Source organism: Pelophylax lessonae, assembly GCF_965119305.1.
Source record: "Pelophylax lessonae genome assembly, chromosome: 6".
Lineage (NCBI taxonomy): Eukaryota > Metazoa > Chordata > Amphibia > Anura > Ranidae > Pelophylax > Pelophylax lessonae.
In genome coordinates this window covers 299,871,282-299,893,984 of record NC_138773.1, presented here as the reverse complement: position 1 = coordinate 299,893,984, position 22,703 = coordinate 299,871,282, and the positions used below count along the sequence as shown (strand labels likewise).

The following is a 22,703-nucleotide window of genomic DNA, read 5'->3' as shown; positions in this document are numbered from 1 at the left end:
CTGGGAACTTACAGAACACAGAGCACTATCCCGTGTCTGTCACAGCCTTGCAAAAACGAAACTAATTCCTGCCAACAATTAACCTGCCAACACTAACCTGCCAACAACTAATAGTTCTCTAGTACCGGGCTCACTGCATCCAGGAAAGCAACATTTCAACCAACATAAAAATGGGAGAAATTATTACCTACCTGGATAAATAGTACCCCACTTCTGGTACCACCTGTGAGGATCCCGAGTTTGGGTGCACCCTTGGTTTGTCCTGTGAATGAATCTTCGGCTAGCCGGACAATCAATAAAAACCAATACACAATAGATAGGTTCCAATGACTGCGTTTATTTCTATACATCGTTGAGAATATATAGCTTCAAACCACAATATTACCCTATACCTCCCCTAAACCTCCCATTAACTTAATATCCTCCCCGTATCCTCCCTGTACCCTATTATCCAATCAATCAACGAATTTACTTAATCTACCCAGTTACATGGAAAAAAAAGGTTAAAATAAAGTACCCAAAAGTTCATATGAAACATGTCATATTTGTGACACAAATAACAGATGGGACATCACACATTCTCCACAGTGTCTGTACATTGCTCACAAAATATACTAAATATACACTTGGTCACATAGCATCTGCAAAAGCATCTCTTATTACTGAAAGAGATTATATACTATTCACTTATCAATTATCAATTATTGCTGAAAAACTTATTCAAGCTATATCAATGTAAATATATGTTATGCATTATATTATAAAAGATATATGGGATGTATTGGCAGTATTCTATCAATATATGTATAAGACATTGCTTATAGCTTGCATGTCTTCATGTCTTTAACTTGCAAACAGACTTGCAGAACATCCTGTCTTTGATGCCAATCTCTAACCGCGAGCTAATATCCAGCATAACAAGTGCAGGTGTGACATGATAGCAAAATGTATAATCTGAAACACTAAGCAAAGATACATTCAAGAGATATAAAGGGATACTCTAACCTTCTAATATATACTGAGATGACTTATGCTAAACTGAACACTACAAAATGGCATTCCAAGATGCACATTTCCCTTACACTAAAGACACAGCCAAGATAACAATGGAGTGGCTACGGGACAACTCTGTGAATGTCCTTGAGTTGCCCAGCCAGAGTCCAGACTTGAACCCGATTGAACATCTCTGGAGAGATCTGAAAATGGCTGTGCACCAACACTCCCCATCCAACCTGATGGAGATTGAGAGGTCCTTCAAAGAAGAATGGGAGAATCTCCCCAAAAATAGTTGTGCCAGGCTTGTAGCATCATACTCAAAAAGATTTGAGGCTGTAATTGGTGCCAAAGGTGCTTCAACAAAGTATTGAGCAAAGGCTGTAAATACTTATGTACATGGGATTTTTTCGTTTTTTATTTTTATTAAATTTGATTTCAAACAACCTTCTTTCATGTTGTCATTATGGGGTATTGTTTGTAGAATTTTGAGGAAAATACTAAATAATCAATTTAATCCATTTTTTAATAAGGCTGTAACATAACAAAATGTTGTTGAATAAGTGAAGTGCTGTGAATACTTTCCGGATGCACTGCGTAAACGGGTCCTAACAGGAGTTCTATTCCTGCCTTACTGTATCCAAAAGTATAAAAAAAAAAAAAAAAAATGGCCCGACATAAACTTTAAACGTATTAAAGCCAGATGCAGCGAGGTGGCATTTGCAGAGGGGGTGGACGATGACAGCTTGTAATACTTTGAACCGGACAATACTGTGTGTGTGTAAAGCATACTGTAACTGTTTGTTTTTCTCGGAAAGCGAAACTGAAGGTTGCGTTCAACCTGAGACAAACATTAACCATGATAAATATTATGAAGGAAATTTCCAAAATAAGTTCTATATGACATATAAAAAAGCTGCACTGGTGACAGAAATTATTTGAGCTGGAAGAAGATATTGTGAAACAATGCTGAGCAGGCTGTTGCATTTCTTTGTCGCTCCACTGAGTGAAGAGGAAATTAATAAAGCCAATGAATGCAAACAGCGGACCCTGAATATCTTCAATGACGCTTTAAAGAAAAAGGACGCACTCCTAGTGGATAATCCAGCTGAGTTCAGTGATCAGGAAAAGCTTGATGGCTTCCCATTAATCAGCACAGAGCTGGTGAAGGACCTGATTGGCCAACTCCAAAGAATGACATTTAGGAGAGGGAGATCACACGGGATGAAAGCTTATGTGTGTCCAACTGATCAAGATGGAATTTTATATCTGTGTCCGCAGTTTTGTAAACTGGATGAGTTCCTACAACCAGACACCCTCATCAATTGTACCTCACTGTTACTTGGGTATGTAAACACTATTGAGAAGAACACAGAAAAAGTAAAAAAGTCTCAACAACACAAGCTGTTCCCTATTTCAGCACCTGGCATTCAGACAGTAATTTCATCTTTAATGAACCATCGGGGGTCGTACAGCTTTGGCTTCTATTCCTGCTGTGGGGAGACATCCAGGGATACAGTGTGCGAGAAATCCATAATGAGTTTTGTGTTAAGGCTTTTATATATCAGGAAAGCCTCTCTTTTAAGCAAAGAAGAAGATAAATTGGCTAACGAGGCTAAACAACGAGCCCTGAATATCCTCAATGACGCTCTGAAGAAGAAGGACAGCCTGCTGGTAGATGATCCAGAAGAATTTGGTAAAGAAAAGAACTTGGGTTTTTTCCCATTAATCAGCACAGATCTGGTGAAAGATTTGATCGGAGAACTCCAAAAAGTGACATTAAAGAGGAACAGCGATCCAGAAAGAGAAACAAAAACATTTGCCTACGTGTGTCCAATTGCTGGAGATAGAAATGTGTATCTGTCTAAAAACTTCTTTGAGCAGCATGAATTCCTAGAGATCAGTTCCCGACCAGAGACCCTCATCCATGAAGTCTCCCACCTTCTGGGTTATGGACACACCGTTAGGGAAAATGAAGAAAGATTGAAAACATCTCAACAACATAAACTATGCCCTGTTTCAGTTCACAGAATTGAAATAGCATTTTCATTTCTTATGAATCATAGGGGGCCTTACACCGATGGCTCATATTCCTGCTGTGGGGAGACATCCCGGGACTCTCTCTGTGAGAAATCAGTCATGACACAAGAATTAAGGTATGTATCTTTTGAGATAATTAGTTAATTTACCAATCTTCTGTGGTTGTAGCCTCCTGTAATTTAACCAGTTCAACTCTTACGCCTGTACTCCCCTTCTGGACCAAAGCCATTTTTACATTCTCACTATGAGCCTTTGATTTAGCAATTAATTTGCCAATGCTTAAGATAATGAAGTGACATTTGCCGTTTATCTCTTTTTCTTTTTTTTGCAAGACAAACAATGTGTTTTTGATAATAATGTCTTGTAAATTTTTTTTTTTTTTTAATGCAATCTCTAGATAAAAAGTCATAACAAAACAAAAAAAAATGTTTTCCTATTTTTTATCAGTGTGGGTTTTAAGGCAACTAGTCTTACTGTAGTTATAAGTATACACGTTATTCTATAATTTATCCTGTTTACAGCACTAAAATTACATTTATGGACAAAACATAAGAAAGATATTTAAAAATTAAATGAAGGTTTGGGGATGTGTGGCCTGGAGCATCATGGAATACGGCGTCTGTGAATAGAGCTCTGCATTTAGTCTATCCTGGTTTCTCCATCCTGTGGGTGTTTTTGCCCTTTTTTGCTTAGCCTGCCATCCCCAGCCCCCCACCTGTCGATTATGTCTCTACCTCCGAAGGTCCCAGATGCTTTCCCTAAGTTTAACAAATTATGGCAGCAAGACAAGGAGCCACATGGAGAAGATGGTGAACTGTCTTCCCCTGAACTGGAGCAGCCAACTGCCATCACAGCAGGGGTGCTTGATGCCATCACCTCCTCCTTATTATTTAGGATTTACGTATATAGCACCAACAGTTTACGCAGTGCTTTACAATACAAAGGGAGACAGTACAGTTGCAATACAATAAAATAGATGAGGGTTAACAGGGCTTGCTCACAAGATCTTACAATCTAATAGGGTGGGGCAAGTGGTACAAAAGGTTATGACTGGGGGATATGTCAATGAATGCAGCAGCAGGACTTGGGAGCAAGCCTGCATGGGTGGCCCCATAGAAAGTGGCTTTCCATGGGGGTACTCGATGAAGAAAAGGAGCCAGGAGCATCGCCGTGGGCACCCCAGAAGAGGAGGATTGGGGCGGCTCTGTACAAAACCCTTGCACAGAGCAGGTAAGTATAACATGTTTGTTACTTTTATTTAAAAAAAAATCCAAACCTTTACAACCTCTTTAAGAAAGGATTTGCGGAAAATGTTTAAAAAAAGTGTAGGAATGTACAGAGCGATTCGCAGAGGTATCCAGGGAGGGGTCTGGATTTACATTAGTCTCCACCCAAAATCAACCTACCCTCCCGAAAATCCGCTGAACGGCATTGATAAATGAGAGTTGTTGGGAATTGGGGGGTGTACAGTGTAGCAAATGGATACATCTGGCCCATAATTGAGCCCTTCAGGAACACATAATGGCCCTGAGGGTCAGTGTAGTAGTCAGTAGGTTGAAACAGGCAGCTTTTGTCAATAGCAATAGCTGCGCCACGGGACTTGGCTTTCTTAGAATTACTCTGATACCAGTGGGGGAAAAGGTGAACAGGGAGTTTGGTGGTTGGAGGTGCCTGTAAAATGAGTCTCCTGCAAGAATAGTACCTGTGCCCCTAATCGCTTTAGCTCCAGTCATAACCAATTGCGCTTGTTAGGAGAGCATAGACCATGTACATTATAAGACATTACCTTAACCATGGCCATGGCGGGTCAGGGAGTTGTTGTCCAGGCGAACACCAGAAAACAGCTGAACCAGGTGTGGATAATAGCGGCAATGATTCCTAAAAATAAAAATGAAAATTAAGAAACATAGAACATAAAAAGGAACCAACACAAATAGAGAAACAGGACCGCCAGAGGAAAAAATAGCCATCAGTGGGCCTGTGAAAAACTCCATGTCTGACCCTGGGAGCCCAATCAGGGGAGGAGGGCAACCTGGGTGAGGCACTGTGCCCCCAGCGAGGTTGCTGCTAGTGCCATTGCCGAACTCTGTTATGATGGCCTGCTGAGTCCCGAGTGAAAATTAATGCACACCTGCCCTCAGGATCCTGCCACAGCCTGGAGGAACTGCTGGGAGGCTCCAAAGATACCAATCTGGGACCGTGCCACTATGGACTCTTTCCTGTGCAGATATGCTGGGGCAAAAGCCTGAGTTAGGGACTAGGGATGTTAGGAAAAGACTGTTGCTAATAATATTTGAGATGAGTTTTTCAGTAAAGCTTTTGAAACTTTTCCTTTCACTGGTCTGAAATTACTCAAGTGGTGTAATGCAAGTAACTGGCACACCTAGTCCACAGTTTGAGTCAGGTAAGCACATTGAGGTGTGAAGACATCAATGTAAGAGTTACAGTGTGAAGATACAAGTGGTTACCAAGGGTAACAAAGGTCTCTCTAGTAGCCTGTTGTAAGCATATGTAGCACCCTACAGGTAGGTGCTAGGTAAATGTATAGTGGGCTTTGTCTGCCTAACAGCAGGGCCATGATTTCTTTTAGTAGGGTGTCATGGCTTCCAGGAGTGTCTGCTGAAGGGGGAGTCTCCCCACTGGCTCTGTGAGAGGCTTCTCATAGGGCAGAGGAGGAAGCCCAATCAGGGATACATTCAGGCTTGTAACTACCCCAGAAGGCAGATTCTGCCGCAAAGGATTGGGTATAAGTTTGAGAGAGAGCATGACTCATTGTCTTTGGGGGGAAGCAAAGTCCCAGGAGGGAGAGGACGACTGTCTCTCCTCCTGTCAGAGGAGGTGGATGTCTCGGGTGCTGCCGGAGAATCCAGAGAGTGCTGAGTTGAGCTGAGGGGGATCCGGTGTGCCGAGAACCAGCGGAGAGTGAGAGGGGTCCAGTCCCAGGAAAGCCTACACAGGTCGTGAGTACTGAGGATTGCCCCTGGGGGTCTGCCTAGAGTCAGTGGGGACCACTCCGGAGAAGGTTCCAAGTGTCAGCTAGCGGTAAAGGGGGTACCTAGTCAGAGGACCCTGAAGTGACAGAGGGGGTACCTAGTCAGGGGACCCTGAAGAGTTAAAGGGGGCACCTTCAGTTTGGGCCCTGAAGAGACAATGTTCAGTGTCTTAGCTGAGAGTTGCAGCCAAACAGGATTTCACAACAGTCTTCCTCAAGCTAGTGCAAGGCTGGAGGAAGAAGTCAGTGACTTTGTGGTACAGCAGTGTCCATAGCTCATTGCTCTACAGTCCTGGATCTTCTAGACTCAAGGTCGAGGATCTAGCACTTCATTTAAGTTACAGTGTGTTCTGAGCGTCAGTGAGCGTTGGCTGGCGTCGAGACAGCGTTAACAGACATTTTGCTGAGGAAGTCCCAAGTTGTACTTAGTCAAGCCTAAAGGAGTATCCCACTCATTTCCTTCTCCCATCCCCTAAAACTACAATAAAACAACCAAACAAAGATGCCGGAGTTGTCAATGTGTCAGTTCTCACACCCAGGGCTGCAGCTCACATGGGCTGGAGAGGTAACTGGTAACAATGGCAGACCCATCTCAGGCCACGGGCCTGGAAACCTTGTTACACATATACTGTGCATGTGGCAGGTGGGAAAGCGTCTTACAGGAGGGGGTTGTTTTTGGCACTCTCTTCATGAGCTGGTTCATCTCCCATAGCGATGGGAGCAGCTTAGCACTGCAGAGGCCCCCAGGCTGTGCACGGGTACAGAAGAGTTAAGCAAAGTGCACGCATGGAGTCTGCGCTAGGTAAACAGTGGGACCCCATACCATTACTGGGAGTGAGGTAGAGGTGATAGGCTGGACATGTGGAGAGGGCAATGGCTCTGTGCGTCCCTCCTAAATGCATTAGTGACAACGGTGATGTACAGTGACATCAAGATCAGCTGTCTTTTCCAGTAAATATACCCCATGTGTAAGGCAGTGACCCTAACCAAAATGCCTAGTGTAGCCCAGAACCCACCCCGGGGATAGGCCTTTTATGGGACGCTTGCTTGGTGCCCAACGAGGAGGGGAACATGGAGGAAGTGTCACCTGCTTAAGCTACATGTTTTTTTTTTCCTTAAAGGACATTATCACGGAGTTGGTGTTTTTTGTAACTCTTTTTGGAAAGGTGGTAAGGGGCAATAGTTTACTCATACAATTATTTCCTTGTACTCAAGTGGGCATCCAGATTCCACCATAAGGGGGCAAAAAGGCCCTTGTCCCTCAACATTGGTACAAGGGTCCTTTGCAAGGAAGGAGAAACCCTCCCCCCCCCAAGGTGGTCCTCGAATATTGAAAGGCATGCGGCTTGGTATTATTCAGAAAGGAGAGGGAAAACCATGCACTTGCTGCTGCCCTCACTTTTCTTGCCACAAAGGCTGCATGCTTGGATAAGGGTCTGGTTGGAAAGTGTACTGTCATTTTAATATGTAAACATGATCTGAATCTGGAAAATCCAGGGGATCACAGGTGACATCATCAGTTATCTTTTATGGTCAATGATGTCATCCAGGGATCCCCTTAAATTCCCAGAATCAGATAATGTTTAACCACTTCTGGACCGGAAGATTTTCCCACTTAATGATCAGGCCATTTTTTGCGATTCGGCACTGCGTTACTTTAACGGACAATTGCGCAGTCGTGTGATGCTGTACCCCAATATAATGTATGTCTCCCCCCCCCCCACAAATAGAGTTTTCTTTTGGTGGTATTTGATCACCTCTGCAGTTTCTATTTTTTGCGCTATAAACAAAAAAAGTGTGACAATTCTGAAAAAAAAATAAAAATATTTATTTTCGTACATCACGGGATACGGAGCCATAAATCATAACATATGAATTATATAGCTAGCTTTAGGTGAAGGACACTGGCAACCAATCAGAAACGATGCCTCCCTATGTAACCCCTTCCACGCAGGAAGTGCCTCCGTTTTTTCGCCAGTGTCCAAAGGTGATGGTCACTGTGGAGAGCCTCTCCACATTTCTCTTCAAAGAAGAAAGAAGATATGCTACATACCCCAATCAAAGATTTCTAAATCTAAGGGGTTAGTTATCAGATCCATCTAAAACACTCAATGGAATAAAAAGATGGTACCTGAGCCTTGGGAAGCAGATACAAGGTTTTGCCTGTAATGCTGTCCTTTTTTGACGCTGGACCCTGGGATCTGGACCCTTGGAATACCAAACCCCAAAGGTGCTCTGTGCAGGGTCCTCTACAGGTCCAAGGCTGTGGCCCATCTAAAACAAGTGGACCCAGTCCTTGAAGGTCGCTAAGACAAAGCTCGCTGTGATGGGTGAAGATTGGATTCCTGTTTCAAAACAGAATCCTGCGGCATGACTGGTGAGTCCAATTTAAAATATTTACACATACAGCAAATCTTGAAGGTAAAAGTTGCTGGCATAGTTGCAAATTGTAAATATTTTATGCACTGTTCCCTTTAAAAAGATACCAGAGACCAAGTGCCATGTGAGTCTCTGTATGAGACTATGGATGCTAAGCCTAGGCAAAATACATCTTGTTAATCATTGTTTTTGTGCTTGTTTTTCTGACACATTATTTTCACCCTGTGCTGATTACTTGAGAGCTATCAGCTGTAACAAACCAATGTATGCATGACTGTGGATGTTAAAGTGGAGTTCCACCCATTTTAATAACTTGGATTACATAGATGTATGTAATCCCCTTTAAAACTACTTTTACCAATGTAAACTTTTTTTTTTGCTAGGAAATACCTTATTTTCTTCTTTATTCATCCTCTCCTCACTTCCGGGTCCGGCCGCCGATCTGCGATTACGTCATTCGGCGATTCGCAAGGGCTGCTGGGATGTATCTCATGGGATGAAATCTCGCATTATTACACAGGAGTCCTGAGCTGTACTAGTATGTATTGGATTGAGGCCGTGCTTCGCCCCGCCTCCGCCCCGCCTCCTCTCAGTGAGCTGTACTCGGATGTATTGGATTGAGTCCATGCTCCGCCCAGCCTCCTCTCAGTGAGCGAGGACTGAAAGCATTATATCCCGTAGAGCTCACTGAGAGGAAGCGGGGCAGAGCACAGACTCAATCCAATACTGTCTTCATGGAAGGGTTCAGTCTCTGGACTGGTCCATGTCTCTGGTACCAAGAGTACGTCAGAGTCTGAATTGGTGGTTGTTGACCAGATATCTGGAGAAGGGGAAATCCTTTCTCCTGGAAAGTGGTGGAAGCCACTGTTCAGAGGAAATGGTCTTGGGTAGAGAGATGTCTCCCCATCAACGTTCTGGAAATCCGAGCAGTCAGTTGGGCTTGAAACGCCCAGACTTTGGGGTCACCTCGTCAGGGTGCAATCCGACAATGCCATGGCTGTGTATACCAAATAGAGGACATACAATTACGCAATATCGTTTGGTGTTTATTAATAATAGCTATAAAACCAATAATTAATCACTCACATTTAAAAGTGCCAACATCAGCACATATGATCAGCCAAAAGGGGGAATGCTGCTCGATTCTGGCGTGCATCCCACAGTGCGTTCCAAACAAAGAGCGGAAATGATGAACCAGAAGTTGTAGCCTCTGGAGCAACCTGGTCCGCACTGTGGAACGCACGCTGGAATCGAGCGGCGTTCACCCTTTTGGCTGATCATATGTGCCGATGTTGACACTTTTAAATGTGAGTGATTAATTATCGGTTTTATAGCTATTATTAATGAACACCAAACGATATTGCGCAATTGTATGTCCTCTGTTTTTTTGGGAAACGGTACAACCCTTCTGACTGGTGGACAAGTCTAATACAGCATTCTGTGAGCTTACCATCCATCCTAGGAGGCTACCTGTCATATATAGAGCAAGTTGGGTCCTTGAGGCCCTCTTTCCTCTGGTGAGTTACCCTCACATTAATGGGTGGAAGATAACACAGGCATGAGCACCTTTAAGCAAGAGGATTTGTTAAAGCACCTTATCACTATAGTGGTGAAATTTCCTTCACACAGGATTCATTTGTGCACTATATGTATCAATGGACTTTGTTTACACCCATATTTATATGCATTTACTTATTTAAACTATTCTAGTTTACATTTATTTAGCACTAAGCACTTTTATCTGCACATTGGATGTATTTGTACACTTTATGAATTGATGGACTTTTTTTACATTTATATTTACATGCATTTATTTTATTAATTAATTAATTAATTTATATTATTCAAGGATATTTTTATTTAGCACTTTCAGGTACGGCGCCTTTAAAACCTTTTTTTTTCATATGTTTTTTTGGAGTTTTCCAAAACATTGAAGGCAGCCATACTTACTCATTTATCAAATTATAATCTACACATTACCTCACTGGGAGGCGCCATTTTCTACCTTTGTGTGTACTGTATTAGTGTCACTGGATCCCAAAAAATGTCAATAGTATAGTGTCTGAATGTCTGCCGAAATATTGCAGCCCCCCCTATAAGCTGCTTATTGCCACCATTACTACTAGTAAACAAAAAAAAAAATTATAAATAAATAAATATTCCAGTATATATCTCATAGTTTGTAGATGCTATAACTTGTGCGGAACTAACCAGTCTACGCTTAATGGGATTTTTTTTTTTTTTTTAATTTTTTTTTTTTGCCAAAAGCATGTAGAGTACATATTGGCTTAAATTTATCAAGAAATTTGATTTTTTTAATTTTTTTATTGGATATGTTTTTTATTGGATTGGAGGAGAGCAGCACACCTACTATTCCCGTTAGAGTGAGCGCTTGGGACATTTAGCTTCTCTTACCTGATGGTGTCTGGGTATGGTTCTCCAAGGCTCAACTGGAGACTCAACCATTCCGGAAAGTTGCAAAAAGGGAACTGCAGTGGTAATAGTTAGGAAACATGCTAGAAGTTTTGTGAAAAAAATGTAGTTATGCCCTCTCTGAGCATCGAGAGAAGATGTTGCTTACTTAAGGACTATAGCACATAAACTGAGGCTTGCTGGGAATGGGGGTTATATTAGGGCTGTCCTTTGGCCACTTTCCAATTCTCTGAAGGCAGCTGCATAACCCATGGTCTAAGACTCTTGTTAGTACTGTAATGTATGATTAGGCAAATACTTTAATGAAATAAAACACAAACATATACAGGATCCTTTTTTAAAATAAAGTTTAGGAATTTCCCTCAAAATCCATCATCAATCACAGCGTCCAGCAAGGTGTTCCACGTCAATTACCCGTCACCGGCCGACCTGTATGCTCCTCACTCCCATTAATAAATGACAATGGTGTCACCTGAGATAAGTGCACTTGTTCACCAGCCCTATTCAGGACTGTTATATCTGTTTTCTTTTTTTTTTTTTAATTAGAACTCTGAGGAAGATAAAAGATATATGGCACCCTACTGAAGAGTCACTGGATCTTCCTGAAGTAATGCGGTGAGTTTACTTGTAAATGCTGTAATAAATGTAATGTATTGTATATAGTGAGCTCTGTAACAGGTTTTCTTTCATGAAAACTTAGGATGAGTGCAGATATTTTACATTTGTTTTTTTTCTCCACAAATTTCAACAGTAATTTGCAAATTAGATTGCAAAACATTAAAAGTATGATCAGTGGATGGTGGGCACAGTGCACAGGCTCCTGCAGACTCTTCCTCCAGCACCATGTCTCTGTTCTCCTGCACATACCACCCACCGCCTTACACTCCGCACTCTTCTCCTGAACATACCACCCACCGCCTTACACTCCGCACTCTTCTCCTGAACATACCACCCACCGCCTTACACTCTGCACTCTTCTCCTGCACATACCACCCACCGCCTTACACTCTGCACTCTTCTCCTGCACATACCACCCACCGCCTTACACTCCGCACTCTTCCCCTGCACATACCACCCACCGCCTTACACTCCGCACTCTTCTCCTGCACATACCACCCACCACCTTACACTCCACACTCTTCTCCTGCACATACTGCTCACCTCTCCCTGCAAATACTACCCACTGCCATACACCTCTTCTGCACGTATTACCCACTGCCATACACTCCATTTCCCTCTCCTGCACATATTACCCACTAAAATACACTTCACACTTCTCTCCTGAACATACTACCCACCGCCATACACACCACATTCCTCTCCTGCACATACTACCCACCGCAATAAACTCTGCACTCCTCTCCCAGCACAAACTACCCACCTCCATACACTTCACACTCTTCTCCTGCACATACCACCCACCGCCTTACACTCCACACTCTTCTCCTGCACATACCACCCACCGCCTTACACTCCACACTCTTCTCCTGCACATACCACCCACCGCCTTACACTCCACACTCTTCTCCTGCACATATGACCCACCGCCTTAAACTCCGCACTCTTCTACTGCACATACCACCCACCGCCTTAAACTCCGCACTCTTCTACTGCACATACCACCCACGCCTTACACTCCGCACTCTTCTCCTGAACATATCACCCGCCGCCTTACACTCCACACTCTTCTCCTGCACATACCACCCACCGCCTTACACTCCGCACTCTTCTCCTGCACATTTTACCCACCGCCTTAAACTCCGCACTCTTCTCCTGCACATTTTACCCACCGCCTTAAACTCCGCACTCTTCTACTGCACATACCACCCACCACCTTACACTCCGCACTCTTCTCCTGCACATATCACCCACCGCCTTACACTCCGCACTCTTCTCCTGCACATACCACCCACCGCCTTACACTTCGCACTCTTCTCCTGCACATACCACCCACCGCCTTACACTCCGCACTCTTCTCCTGCACATACCACCCACCGCCTTACACTCCACACCCTTCTCCTGCACATACCACCCACCGCCTTACACTCCGCACTCTTCTCCTGCACATACCACCCACTGCCTTACACTCCGCACTCTTCTCCTGCACATATCACCCACCGTCTTACACTCCGCACTCTTCCTCTGCACACATCACCCACCTGCCTTAAACTCTGCACTCTTCTCCTGCACATATTACCAACCGCCTTACACTCTACACTCTTTTCCTGCACATATTACCAACCCCCTTTACACTCCGCACTCTTCTCCTGCACATACCACCCACCGCCTTACACTCCGCACTCTTCTCCTGCACATATCACCCACCGCCTTACACTCCGCACTCTTCCCCTGCACATACCACCCACCGCCTTACACTTCGCACTCTTCTCCTGCACATACCACCCACCGCCTTACACTCCGCACTCTTCTCCTGCACATACCATCCACCGCCTTACACTCCACACTCTTCTCCTGCACATACCACCCACCGCCTTACACTCCGCACTCTTCTCCTGCACATACCACCCACCGCCTTACACTCCACACTCTTCTCCTGCACATACCACCCACCGCCTTACACTCCACACTCTTCTCCTGCACATACTGCCCACCTCCACACACTCTGCATTTCTCTCCCTGCAAATACTACCCACAGCCATACACTTCACACTCCTCTTCTGGATGTATTACCCACTGCCATACACTCCATTTCCCTCTCCTGCACATATTACCCACTACAATACACTTCACACTTCTCTTCTGCACATACTACTCACCTTCATACACTCCGCACTACTCTCCTGCACATACTACCCACCGCCATACACACCACATTCCTCTCCTGCACATACTACCCACCGCCATACACACCACATTCCTCTCCTGCACATACTACCCACCGCAATAAACTCTGCACTCCTCTCCCAGCACAAACTACCCACCTCCATACACTTCACACTCTTCTCCTGCACATACCACCCACGCCTTACACTCCACACTCTTCTCCTGCACATACCACCCACCGCCTTACACTCCACACTCTTCTCCTGCACATACCACCCACCGCCTTACACTCCGCACTCTTCTCCTGAACATATCACCCACCGCCTTACACTCCACACTCTTCTCCTGCACATACCACCCACCGTCTTACACTCCGCACTCTTCTCCTGCACATATTACCCACCGCCTTAAACTCTGCACTCTTCTACTGCACATACCACCCACCGCCTTACACTCCCCACTCTTCTCCTGCACATACCACCCACCGCCTTACACTCCACACTCTTCTCCTGCACATATTACCCACCGCCTTAAACTCCGCACTCTTCTACTGCACATACCACCCACGCCTTACACCCTGCACTCTTCTCCTGAACATATCACCCACCGCCTTACACTCCACACTCTTCTCCTGCACATACCACCCACCGCCTTACACTCCGCACTCTTCTCCTGCACATATTACCCACCGCCTTAAACTCCGCACTCTTCTACTGCATAAACCACCCACCACCTTACACTCCACACTCTTCTCCTGAACATACCACCCAACGCCTAGCACTCCACACTCTTCTCCTGAACATACCACCCACCGCCTTACACTCCGCACTCTTCTCCTGCACATACCACCCACCGCCTTACACTCCACACCCTTCTCCTGCACATACCACCCACCGCCTTACACTCCGCACTCTTCTCCTGCACATACCACCCACTGCCTTACACTCCGCACTCTTCTCCTGCACATATCACCCACCGTCTTACACTCCGCACTCTTCCTCTGCACACATCACCCACCTGCCTTAAACTCTGCACTCTTCTCCTGCACATATTACCAACCGCCTTACACTCTGCACTCTTTTCCTGCACATATTACCAACCCCCTTTACACTCCGCACTCTTCTCCTGCACATACCACCCACCGCCTTACACTCCGCACTCTTCTCCTGCACATATCACCCACCGCCTTACACTCCGCACTCTTCTCCTGCACATACCACCCACCGCCTTACACTTCGTACTCTTCTCCTGCACATACCACCCACAGCCTTACACTCCGCACTCTTCTCCTGCACATACCACCCACCGCCTTACACTCCACACTCTTCTCCTGCACATACCACCCACCGTCTTACACTCCGCACTCTTCTCCTGCACATATTACCCACCGCCTTAAACTCCGCACTCTTCTACTGCACATACCACCCACCGCCTTACACTCCCCACTCTTCTCCTGCACATACCACCCACCGCCTTACACTCCACACTCTTCTCCTGCACATATTACCCACCGCCTTAAACTCCGCACTCTTCTCCTGCACATATTACCAACCGCCTTACACTCTGCACACTTCTCCTGCACATATTACCAACCCCCTTTACACTCCGCACTCTTCTCCTGCACATACCACCCACCGCCTTACACTCCACACTCTTCTCCTACACATATCACCCAGCGCCTTACACTCCGCACTCTTCTCCTGCACATACCACCCACCGCCTTACACTTCGCACTCTTCTCCTGCACATACCACCCACCGCCTTACACTCCGCACTCTTCTCCTGCACATACCACCCACCGCCTTACACTCCACACTCTTCTCCTGCACATACCACCCACCGCCTTACACTCCGCACTCTTCTCCTGCACATACCACCCACCGCCTTACACTCCACACTCTTCTCCTGCACATACTGCCCACCTCCACACACTCGGCATTTCTCTCCCTGCAAATACTACCCACTGCCATACACTTCACACTCCTCTTCTGCACGTATTACCCACTGCCATACACTCCATTTCCCTCTCCTGAACATATTACCCACTACAATACACTTCACACTTCTCTCCTGCACATACTACTCACCTTCATACACTCCGCACTACTCTCCTGCACATACTACCCACCGCCATACACACCACATTCCTCTCCTGCACATACTACCCACCGCAATAAACTCTGCACTCCTCTCCCAGCACAAACTACCCACCTCCATACACTTCACACTCTTCTCCGGCACATACCACCCACCGCCTTGCACTCCACACTCTTCTCCTGCACATACCACCCACCGCCTTACACTCCACACTCTTCTCCTGCACATACCACCCACCGCCTTACACTCCGCACTCTTCTCCTGAACATATCACCCACCGCCTTACACTCCACACTCTTCTCCTGCACATACCACCCACCGCCTTACACTCTGCACTCTTCTCCTGCACATATTACCCACGCCTTAAACTCCGCACTCTTCTACTGCACATACCACCCACCGCCTTTCACTCCCCACTCTTCTCCTGCACATACCACCCACCGCCTTACACTCCACACTCTTCTCCTGCACATATTACCCACCGCCTTAAACTCTGCACTATTCTACTGCACATACCACCCACCGCCTTAAACTCCGCACTCTTCTTCTGCACATACCACCCACGCCTTACACTCCGCACTCTTCTCCTGAACATATCACTCACCGCCTTACACTCCACACTCTTCTCCTGCACATACCACCCACCGCCTTACACTCCGCACTCTTCTCCTGCACATATTACCCACCGCCTTAAACTCCGCACTCTTCTACTGCACATACCACCCACCGCCTTACACTCCCCACTCTTCTCCTGCACATACCACCCACCGCCTTACACTCCGCACTCTTCTCCTGCACATATTACCCACCGCCTTAAACTCCGCACTCTTCTCCTGCACATACCACCCACCGCCTTACACTCCACACCCTTCTCCTGCACATATCACCCACCGCCTTACACTCCGCACTCTTCTCCTGCACATATTACCCACGCCTTAAACTCCGCACTCTTCTACTGCACATACCACCCACTGCCATATACTTCGCACTCCTCTTCTGCATGTACTACCAACTGCCATACACTCCATCCCCCTCCCCTGCACATATTACCCACCGCAATACACTTCACACTACTCTCCTGCACATACTACCCACCGCCATACACTCCGCACTCCTCTCCCAGTACAAACTACCCACCTCCATACACTTCGCACTCCTCTACTGCACATTCTACCCACCACCATAGACTTTATACCCCTTTTTCCTTCACATACTATCAACCGCCACAAACTTTGCACTCCTCTCCTGCACATACTACCCACAGCCATACACTCCACACTCTTCTCCTGCACATACTACCCACTGCCATACACTTCGTACCCCTCTGCTTCACATACTACCCACTGCCATACACTCTGCACTCCTCTCCTACACATATCCCGCCATACACTTCACACTCTCCTCCTGCACATTCTACACACCTCCGTACACTTCGCACCATTCTCCTGCACATACAATAATACCCACCTAGTGCATTCTGGGTCGGTGATGTCACAAGGGGTAGGAGCCACCAGTTGATATCGCCATGTGACCCTGCCCCTTACCTATTTAAGAACTGTCACACGGCGGAGCAGGCAGACAGTGGTAGCCTTCATAGCAGGTGGAGCTTTTTTTTTCTCTTTTTTCGGGTCCAGGGGTGACAGCGGGCATCGTGATTGATGATGGGGATGGGGAATCCCGCTGACAGCTGATAAGTCATCTGTTGTTATGGACGCAGTGGCCGGTGCCCAGCCCATTCCTTAACAACCAGCTACTGTTAACGATGCCTGTGGCTGCTGGCTCCAAAGATTCGCATCTGAACTGCATCTAAATTTGTCGCTGAAAAGATGATTAGGAAATTCGCAGTGAAAATGGAGGAGAAATTTGCACTGGACATGTGTGAACCTAGCCTCAAGTGTAAGTTCAGCTTTCCAAAAAAAATACACTATACTATCCCATATGGGTAAAGCAGCATAATGTGCTAAACCTTCCTACCAGCCAGGGCGCTCTTTGTGCTCACACAATAAAGTCCACAACTTCTTTTAGAACAGGCGTTTATGATCCTTTGAAACCAAGGATAGCTCCATCCTGAGTAATCATAGGGATAAGCAGAAATTGGGAACACCATCCTCTTCATTTTGCGAGTGTGTCTTCTTTCCTGGCACTAGGGGGTGCTGGTGTCAATGGTTGATCTGTCCCTACAGTAACTCTGGATGGAGCGATCGCTGGCTGCAGAAGATTTTAAGACGCTTCTTCTAAATGGGATTATGGCCTTCATTGTGTAGCTGGCTGGTAGGAAGATTTAACACGCTGTGCTGCTATACTTATATGGGACACTTTTGCTAGAGTGACCAGATATTCCCTGTTTCCGGGGACAGTCCCCGGATTGAGGACACTGTCCCCGGTCCAAGTCTGTCCCCGGTTTTGTCCCCGGATTCAGGGCCGGATTAATGCTGACAGGGCATTCCATGCTGGCTGAGAAACAGCCTGGTGGCTCAGATGCTGACGTCCCATGCTGGACGATGTCACTGCCACTCCTACTGCTGTTCAGTGGAGGAGAGGCAGAGCCACAAATTGACTGTGTGGAGGTCTGAGACCTGGAGGCGAGCAGATGGAGGCCGGGGGTCTGTTTGTACCCAGGTGAGGGCAGTGGGGGAGCAGGGAGAGACAGAGAATTTAGCTGTTGTGGGGGAATGGCTAAGAGGTGGCTGCGGAGATAATCTGTGAGAGAAGGGTGCAGAGATGAGCTATGGAGGTGGGGGAGAAGTGTCCTCTGTGCATAGCAAATCTCTGAATCCTGTACTCTATGCCTAACACCCACCTGTATATTATGTAGTCCTGTGCCCAGCGCTCTGTGTATTATGTAGTCCTGTGCCCAGCGCTCTGTGTATTATGTAGTCCTGTGCCCAGCGCTCTGTGTATTATGTAGTCCTTTGCCCAGCGCTCTGAATTATGCAGTCCTGTGCCCAGCTCTTTGTGTATTATGTAGTCCTCTGTCCAGTGCTCTATGTATTATGTAGTCCTGTACCCAGTGCTCTGTGTATTATGCAGTCCTGTACCCAGCGCTCTGTGTATTATGTAGTCATGGGCCCAGTGCTCTGTGTATTATGTAGTCCTGTACCCAGCGCTCTGAGTATTATGTAGTCCTGTGCTCAGCACTCTGTGTATTATGCAGTCATGTGCCATTTGCCAATAAAATATATATATATATGTCCCTAGATTTCATTTTAAAAATCTGGTCACCTTAACTTATGCTACAACCTGTCAAACAGACGAGGCTGTCCAAAAGTCAACAGTGGAGGTTCATTGTTTTTGTGGACCTCATGGTGTGTTATATTTATGATATATTCTCTTTCAGAAACCTAAATGAAATGAGTGACTTCAAGAGACTGAGCTGCTTAGGGATGATGTTCCTGCTTGAAGAGATAAGGTGAGGCCATATGTAGATGATCATTTTTGTATATGGTATTCTAAGTTAGGCTGGCCATAGATCATCAGATCTCCCACTGAAAATGAAGAAGTTTAGAGTTCCTTTGTAAATAAAATACTTGTTTTCACCTTTTTGTTTTTCAGCCTTTGCAGCCACTTCCTGCCTACTTGTACTCCAGCGATGGCTGCATTGCATTTCTCAGGGCTTGTTACCTAACGGTGACAACAGTAAAACATGCCTTACAATATGTGTCAGCATAGCTGCTTGTACTTTGTATTTGTGGTTTTGTATTTCTGCCCATCCAGTCCTAATATTTACACCGCTCTGTCATACAGCACAGCCCTGTCTGCCAGGGTAAGAGATCTGATCTTCCTCTGCTGTAATTAGGTAACACTTAAAGCGGAGTTCCGGGCACAAAATCGATATTTTTTTTTTGTGCCCCTCCGCTAGTTAGACATCACCTGAAAAGGAATTGGATAGTTAGGTTTTTTTTTTTTGTTTACTCACCTTGTAATTGAAGATCGTAAATACTCACCTCAGAGTACTTCCTCCCTCCGCGCCGCGGCTCACCCGTCACTTCCTGTCTCGCTATGATTCCTGGGAGCTGAACGTCATCGCTCCCAGGAATCAATGCGCCTGCACCGGCCCCGCTCGTCACTTCCGGGCGACGCCGCATTCCTCTGCTAAACAGCTTCTGGGCATGCCCAGAAGCTGTGGAGGAATGCAGCGCCGCACCGGAAGTGACGAGAGGGGCCGGTGCAGGCGCATTCTGGGACAAGAAGACGCGGAAGAGGACGCAGAAGAGGACCGCGCCGGCTTCAGCTGCCCACAAGAGTGATGGAAACGCTGTGGAAGAAATTTTATAAGTAAGTATTTCTTCTAAAAGGTAAGTGCGAACCGGGACAGATCAGAGGCTATCCATTGTGGAATGTGCTAGCCCTGACTGTCCCGGGGGTATGTTTACTGAAAAATGACTTCTGTGCCCGGAACTCCGCTTTAAATGGTAACTCCACTTTCGTGGGGAAAAAAAAAATCATAAAAAAAAAAAAATTCCATATACAATTGCGACACAAATCATATTGTAATTGAATGTTATTAAAAATGACTTTTCTTTTCAATCTGCAGCTGTTGTAATTTTCTGAAAATGCAATATGGCCGCCTGGAGGTGTTCTGTACACAGAATGTATACTGACCACACCCCCAGAAACATCATTTCCTGCTTGTGTGATTGGCTCACCAATTTTCCCAGAAGTCTGCACTAAGATACAAGTCAGATTTCTGGCATCCCCTGCAACAAAAATGTCATTTTTGGTGAGATACTCCCAATAGGAACACGTCTAAAGGGATGCAGGCCCAGCAGCTTTCCTCATTAGTGCTCTGCAGCTGCACAGCTGAGAGATAATTATGAAACCACTCCCATTAGACCCACTCAGCACAGAGGAACAAACAATGATTTCTTCAGAATAAGAAAAGGTAGGAATCTGCAACAAAGTTTGATAAAATCCCTGCAATGTACAGAGATCACCCAGAGAGGAATGTTTTTTTCTCAACAAAAGTGGAGTTACGTTTTAAAGTGTTAGTAAACCCACAACAGTAAAATCAGTCTGTATATGCAGTAAAGCATGCTTGTTATACTCACTGTGAAACTCACTCGCCAGGGGCGTAACTACAGGGGTTGCAGGGGTTGCGATTGCTACCGGGCCCAATGCTCCAGGGGGCCCGGCATTGGATAGGAGGGGAGGCGGGGGCAGCATGTAGAGAAATCACTGTCCTCCTTTTTCCTCCTGTAGCTGCAGAAAGAAAATGGAGGAGATTGGTTCCTCTGTATTCTGCCTCCGCCACTCCTCCTATCCAGTTCACTTGTGTTCTGCTGTCTCTGGGCCCCTGTGTGCTCCCCTGGTCCCCCCCCCACTGTGATCCCTCCCCTTTCCTGCCGGCTGCTGCAGGGGATGTGTAACAATAGAGAACCAGGAAGGGGTCGGTAAATATGTAATTTACCAGCTCCTTGCTTCTCTAAATGGACAGAGTCATAGTCAGTGACATTGTAAAAAAATAAAATAAAATGATAAAAAATAATACAATTAAAATACCAAAAAATAAAAACTACTGACACCAGTGGGTGAACTTCCAGGATCGCAAAGGTCACACTTGCAACCGGGCCCTGGCATTCCACCACCATGGGGAGGCCCCAAGATGGCAGGAAGGGGGCCCACTGCAGAACTTGTGAAAGGGACCCGCTGTGGGACCGCAATAAAGGGCCCCGCGATCAGTGGGAAGAGCCCCGGGCTTGAAGGGAAGGGCCCCAGCCAGGGGTCCGGGGGGGGCCCTTCATGGTTTCTTGCACCGGGGCCCTGAAGGTTCTAGTTACGCCTCTGTCACTCGCTCACCTATACTATGCAAAAAACAAGAAAACTGTTCTGGATGCACACAGGCTCGAAGCTCTATCTACAATGGTGTCTACTCTCTTGGACGGTGCATATTCAGGGGCCCTCCTAAACAATCTACGGGGATAGTTTCCCCCTGTCAGTCCGATCACACCATAGTAGGGGTCTCCTGCTTACCACGTATTGTATCCCCAGAGCCTCACAGGCTAGCAACGTAGTACTACGTCGCTCTGCCTGTGAGGGGCAGACTGCCGCAGTAAATATACTGTGAGCAGTCGGCAAGTGGTTAAGCAGAAAGTAAAAAATATATATATATTTTTTTTCAAAATTGTCAGCCATTTTTTGTTTTTAGCGCAAAAAATAAAAACCGCACAGATGATCAAATACCACCAAAAGAAAGCTCTATTTGTGGAAAAAGAAAAAGGAAATCCATTTTATTAGAATACAGTGTTGCATGACGGCGCGACTGTCAGTTAAATAACGCAGTGCCGTATCGCAAAAAATGGCCTGGTCATGAAGGGGATAAATCTTCCGGGGGGCAAATGATTAAGTATAAGTATGCTTTAAATCTCATATTTTAACTTTTGTTTTCCTACACCAATGACTTTTCACAGCCTGATATCTATTATGGAAGATTTCTTGGTTACAATCAACAGCATCACAACCCGGCCACAAGTGGGCACTGTTCCAGACGCTTCATTGATCGCACTTCCAGGTGCAGAGTGAACATGTCGGAGAATGGGCAAAATAGGAAGTGGATGCCTGAAACTCATAACCACCTACAAGAAAGAAAGGTTTTGTTTGTGAGATTCTGCTACTCTAACTGCTCAACTAAAGTCCTTTTAATATTGGATGAAATGTTTTAAATTGTTGCAATGTATGCCTGAAAATGACATTGTTTTCACATATATCCTATATGTTTGCAATGATCTATGTTCATAGTTAGATTGCAAATACAAGTGGTATAAGCTGGCCACACACCGACTGAAATTCAGGTATCCAATTTTGGGTTATGGGTCTTTCCCTGTGGTTCTTCCTGCTGACCTCTGCAGCCCTACAGGACACAGTAGTGACATTGTGGGCGGTAATTGCAACCACAGCTGCAAGTGCTGGATACATTATCCAACACCCAGATGTATAGGATAGCAGTGGAACATGGAACTTTTAAAGAGCATGTAAACCCAACATTTCA

The 22,703-nt window shown here is 45.9% G+C and overlaps 1 protein-coding gene across 1 annotated transcript; it reads left to right on the top strand.

Annotated features, from left to right (window-relative positions):
* The first annotated feature begins 1,930 nt into the window (after nt 1-1,930).
* Nucleotides 1,931-22,269, top strand: LOC309559219 (uncharacterized protein). The gene is made up of 4 exons (XM_082262439.1): nt 1,931-3,149; nt 11,384-11,452; nt 19,056-19,127; nt 22,126-22,269. Exons 1-4 carry the CDS (start codon nt 1,960-1,962, stop codon nt 22,235-22,237), a joined length of 1,443 nt encoding a protein of 480 aa, XP_082118565.1. The 5' UTR covers nt 1,931-1,959; the 3' UTR covers nt 22,238-22,269.
* Nucleotides 22,270-22,703: the final 434 nt, after the last annotated feature.

Excerpts from the sequence above, each read along its gene's own strand:
- LOC309559219 (XM_082262439.1), top strand. The coding sequence starts at position 1,960 with ATGCTGAGCAGGCTGTTGCATTTCTTTGTCGCTCCACTGAGTGAAGAG. Across the intron at positions 3,150-11,383 it reads GTCATGACACAAGAATTAAG|AACTCTGAGGAAGATAAAAG; the intron begins GTATGTATCTTT and ends TTTTTTAATTAG. Across the intron at positions 19,128-22,125 it reads TTCCTGCTTGAAGAGATAAG|CCTGATATCTATTATGGAAG; the intron begins GTGAGGCCATAT and ends GACTTTTCACAG.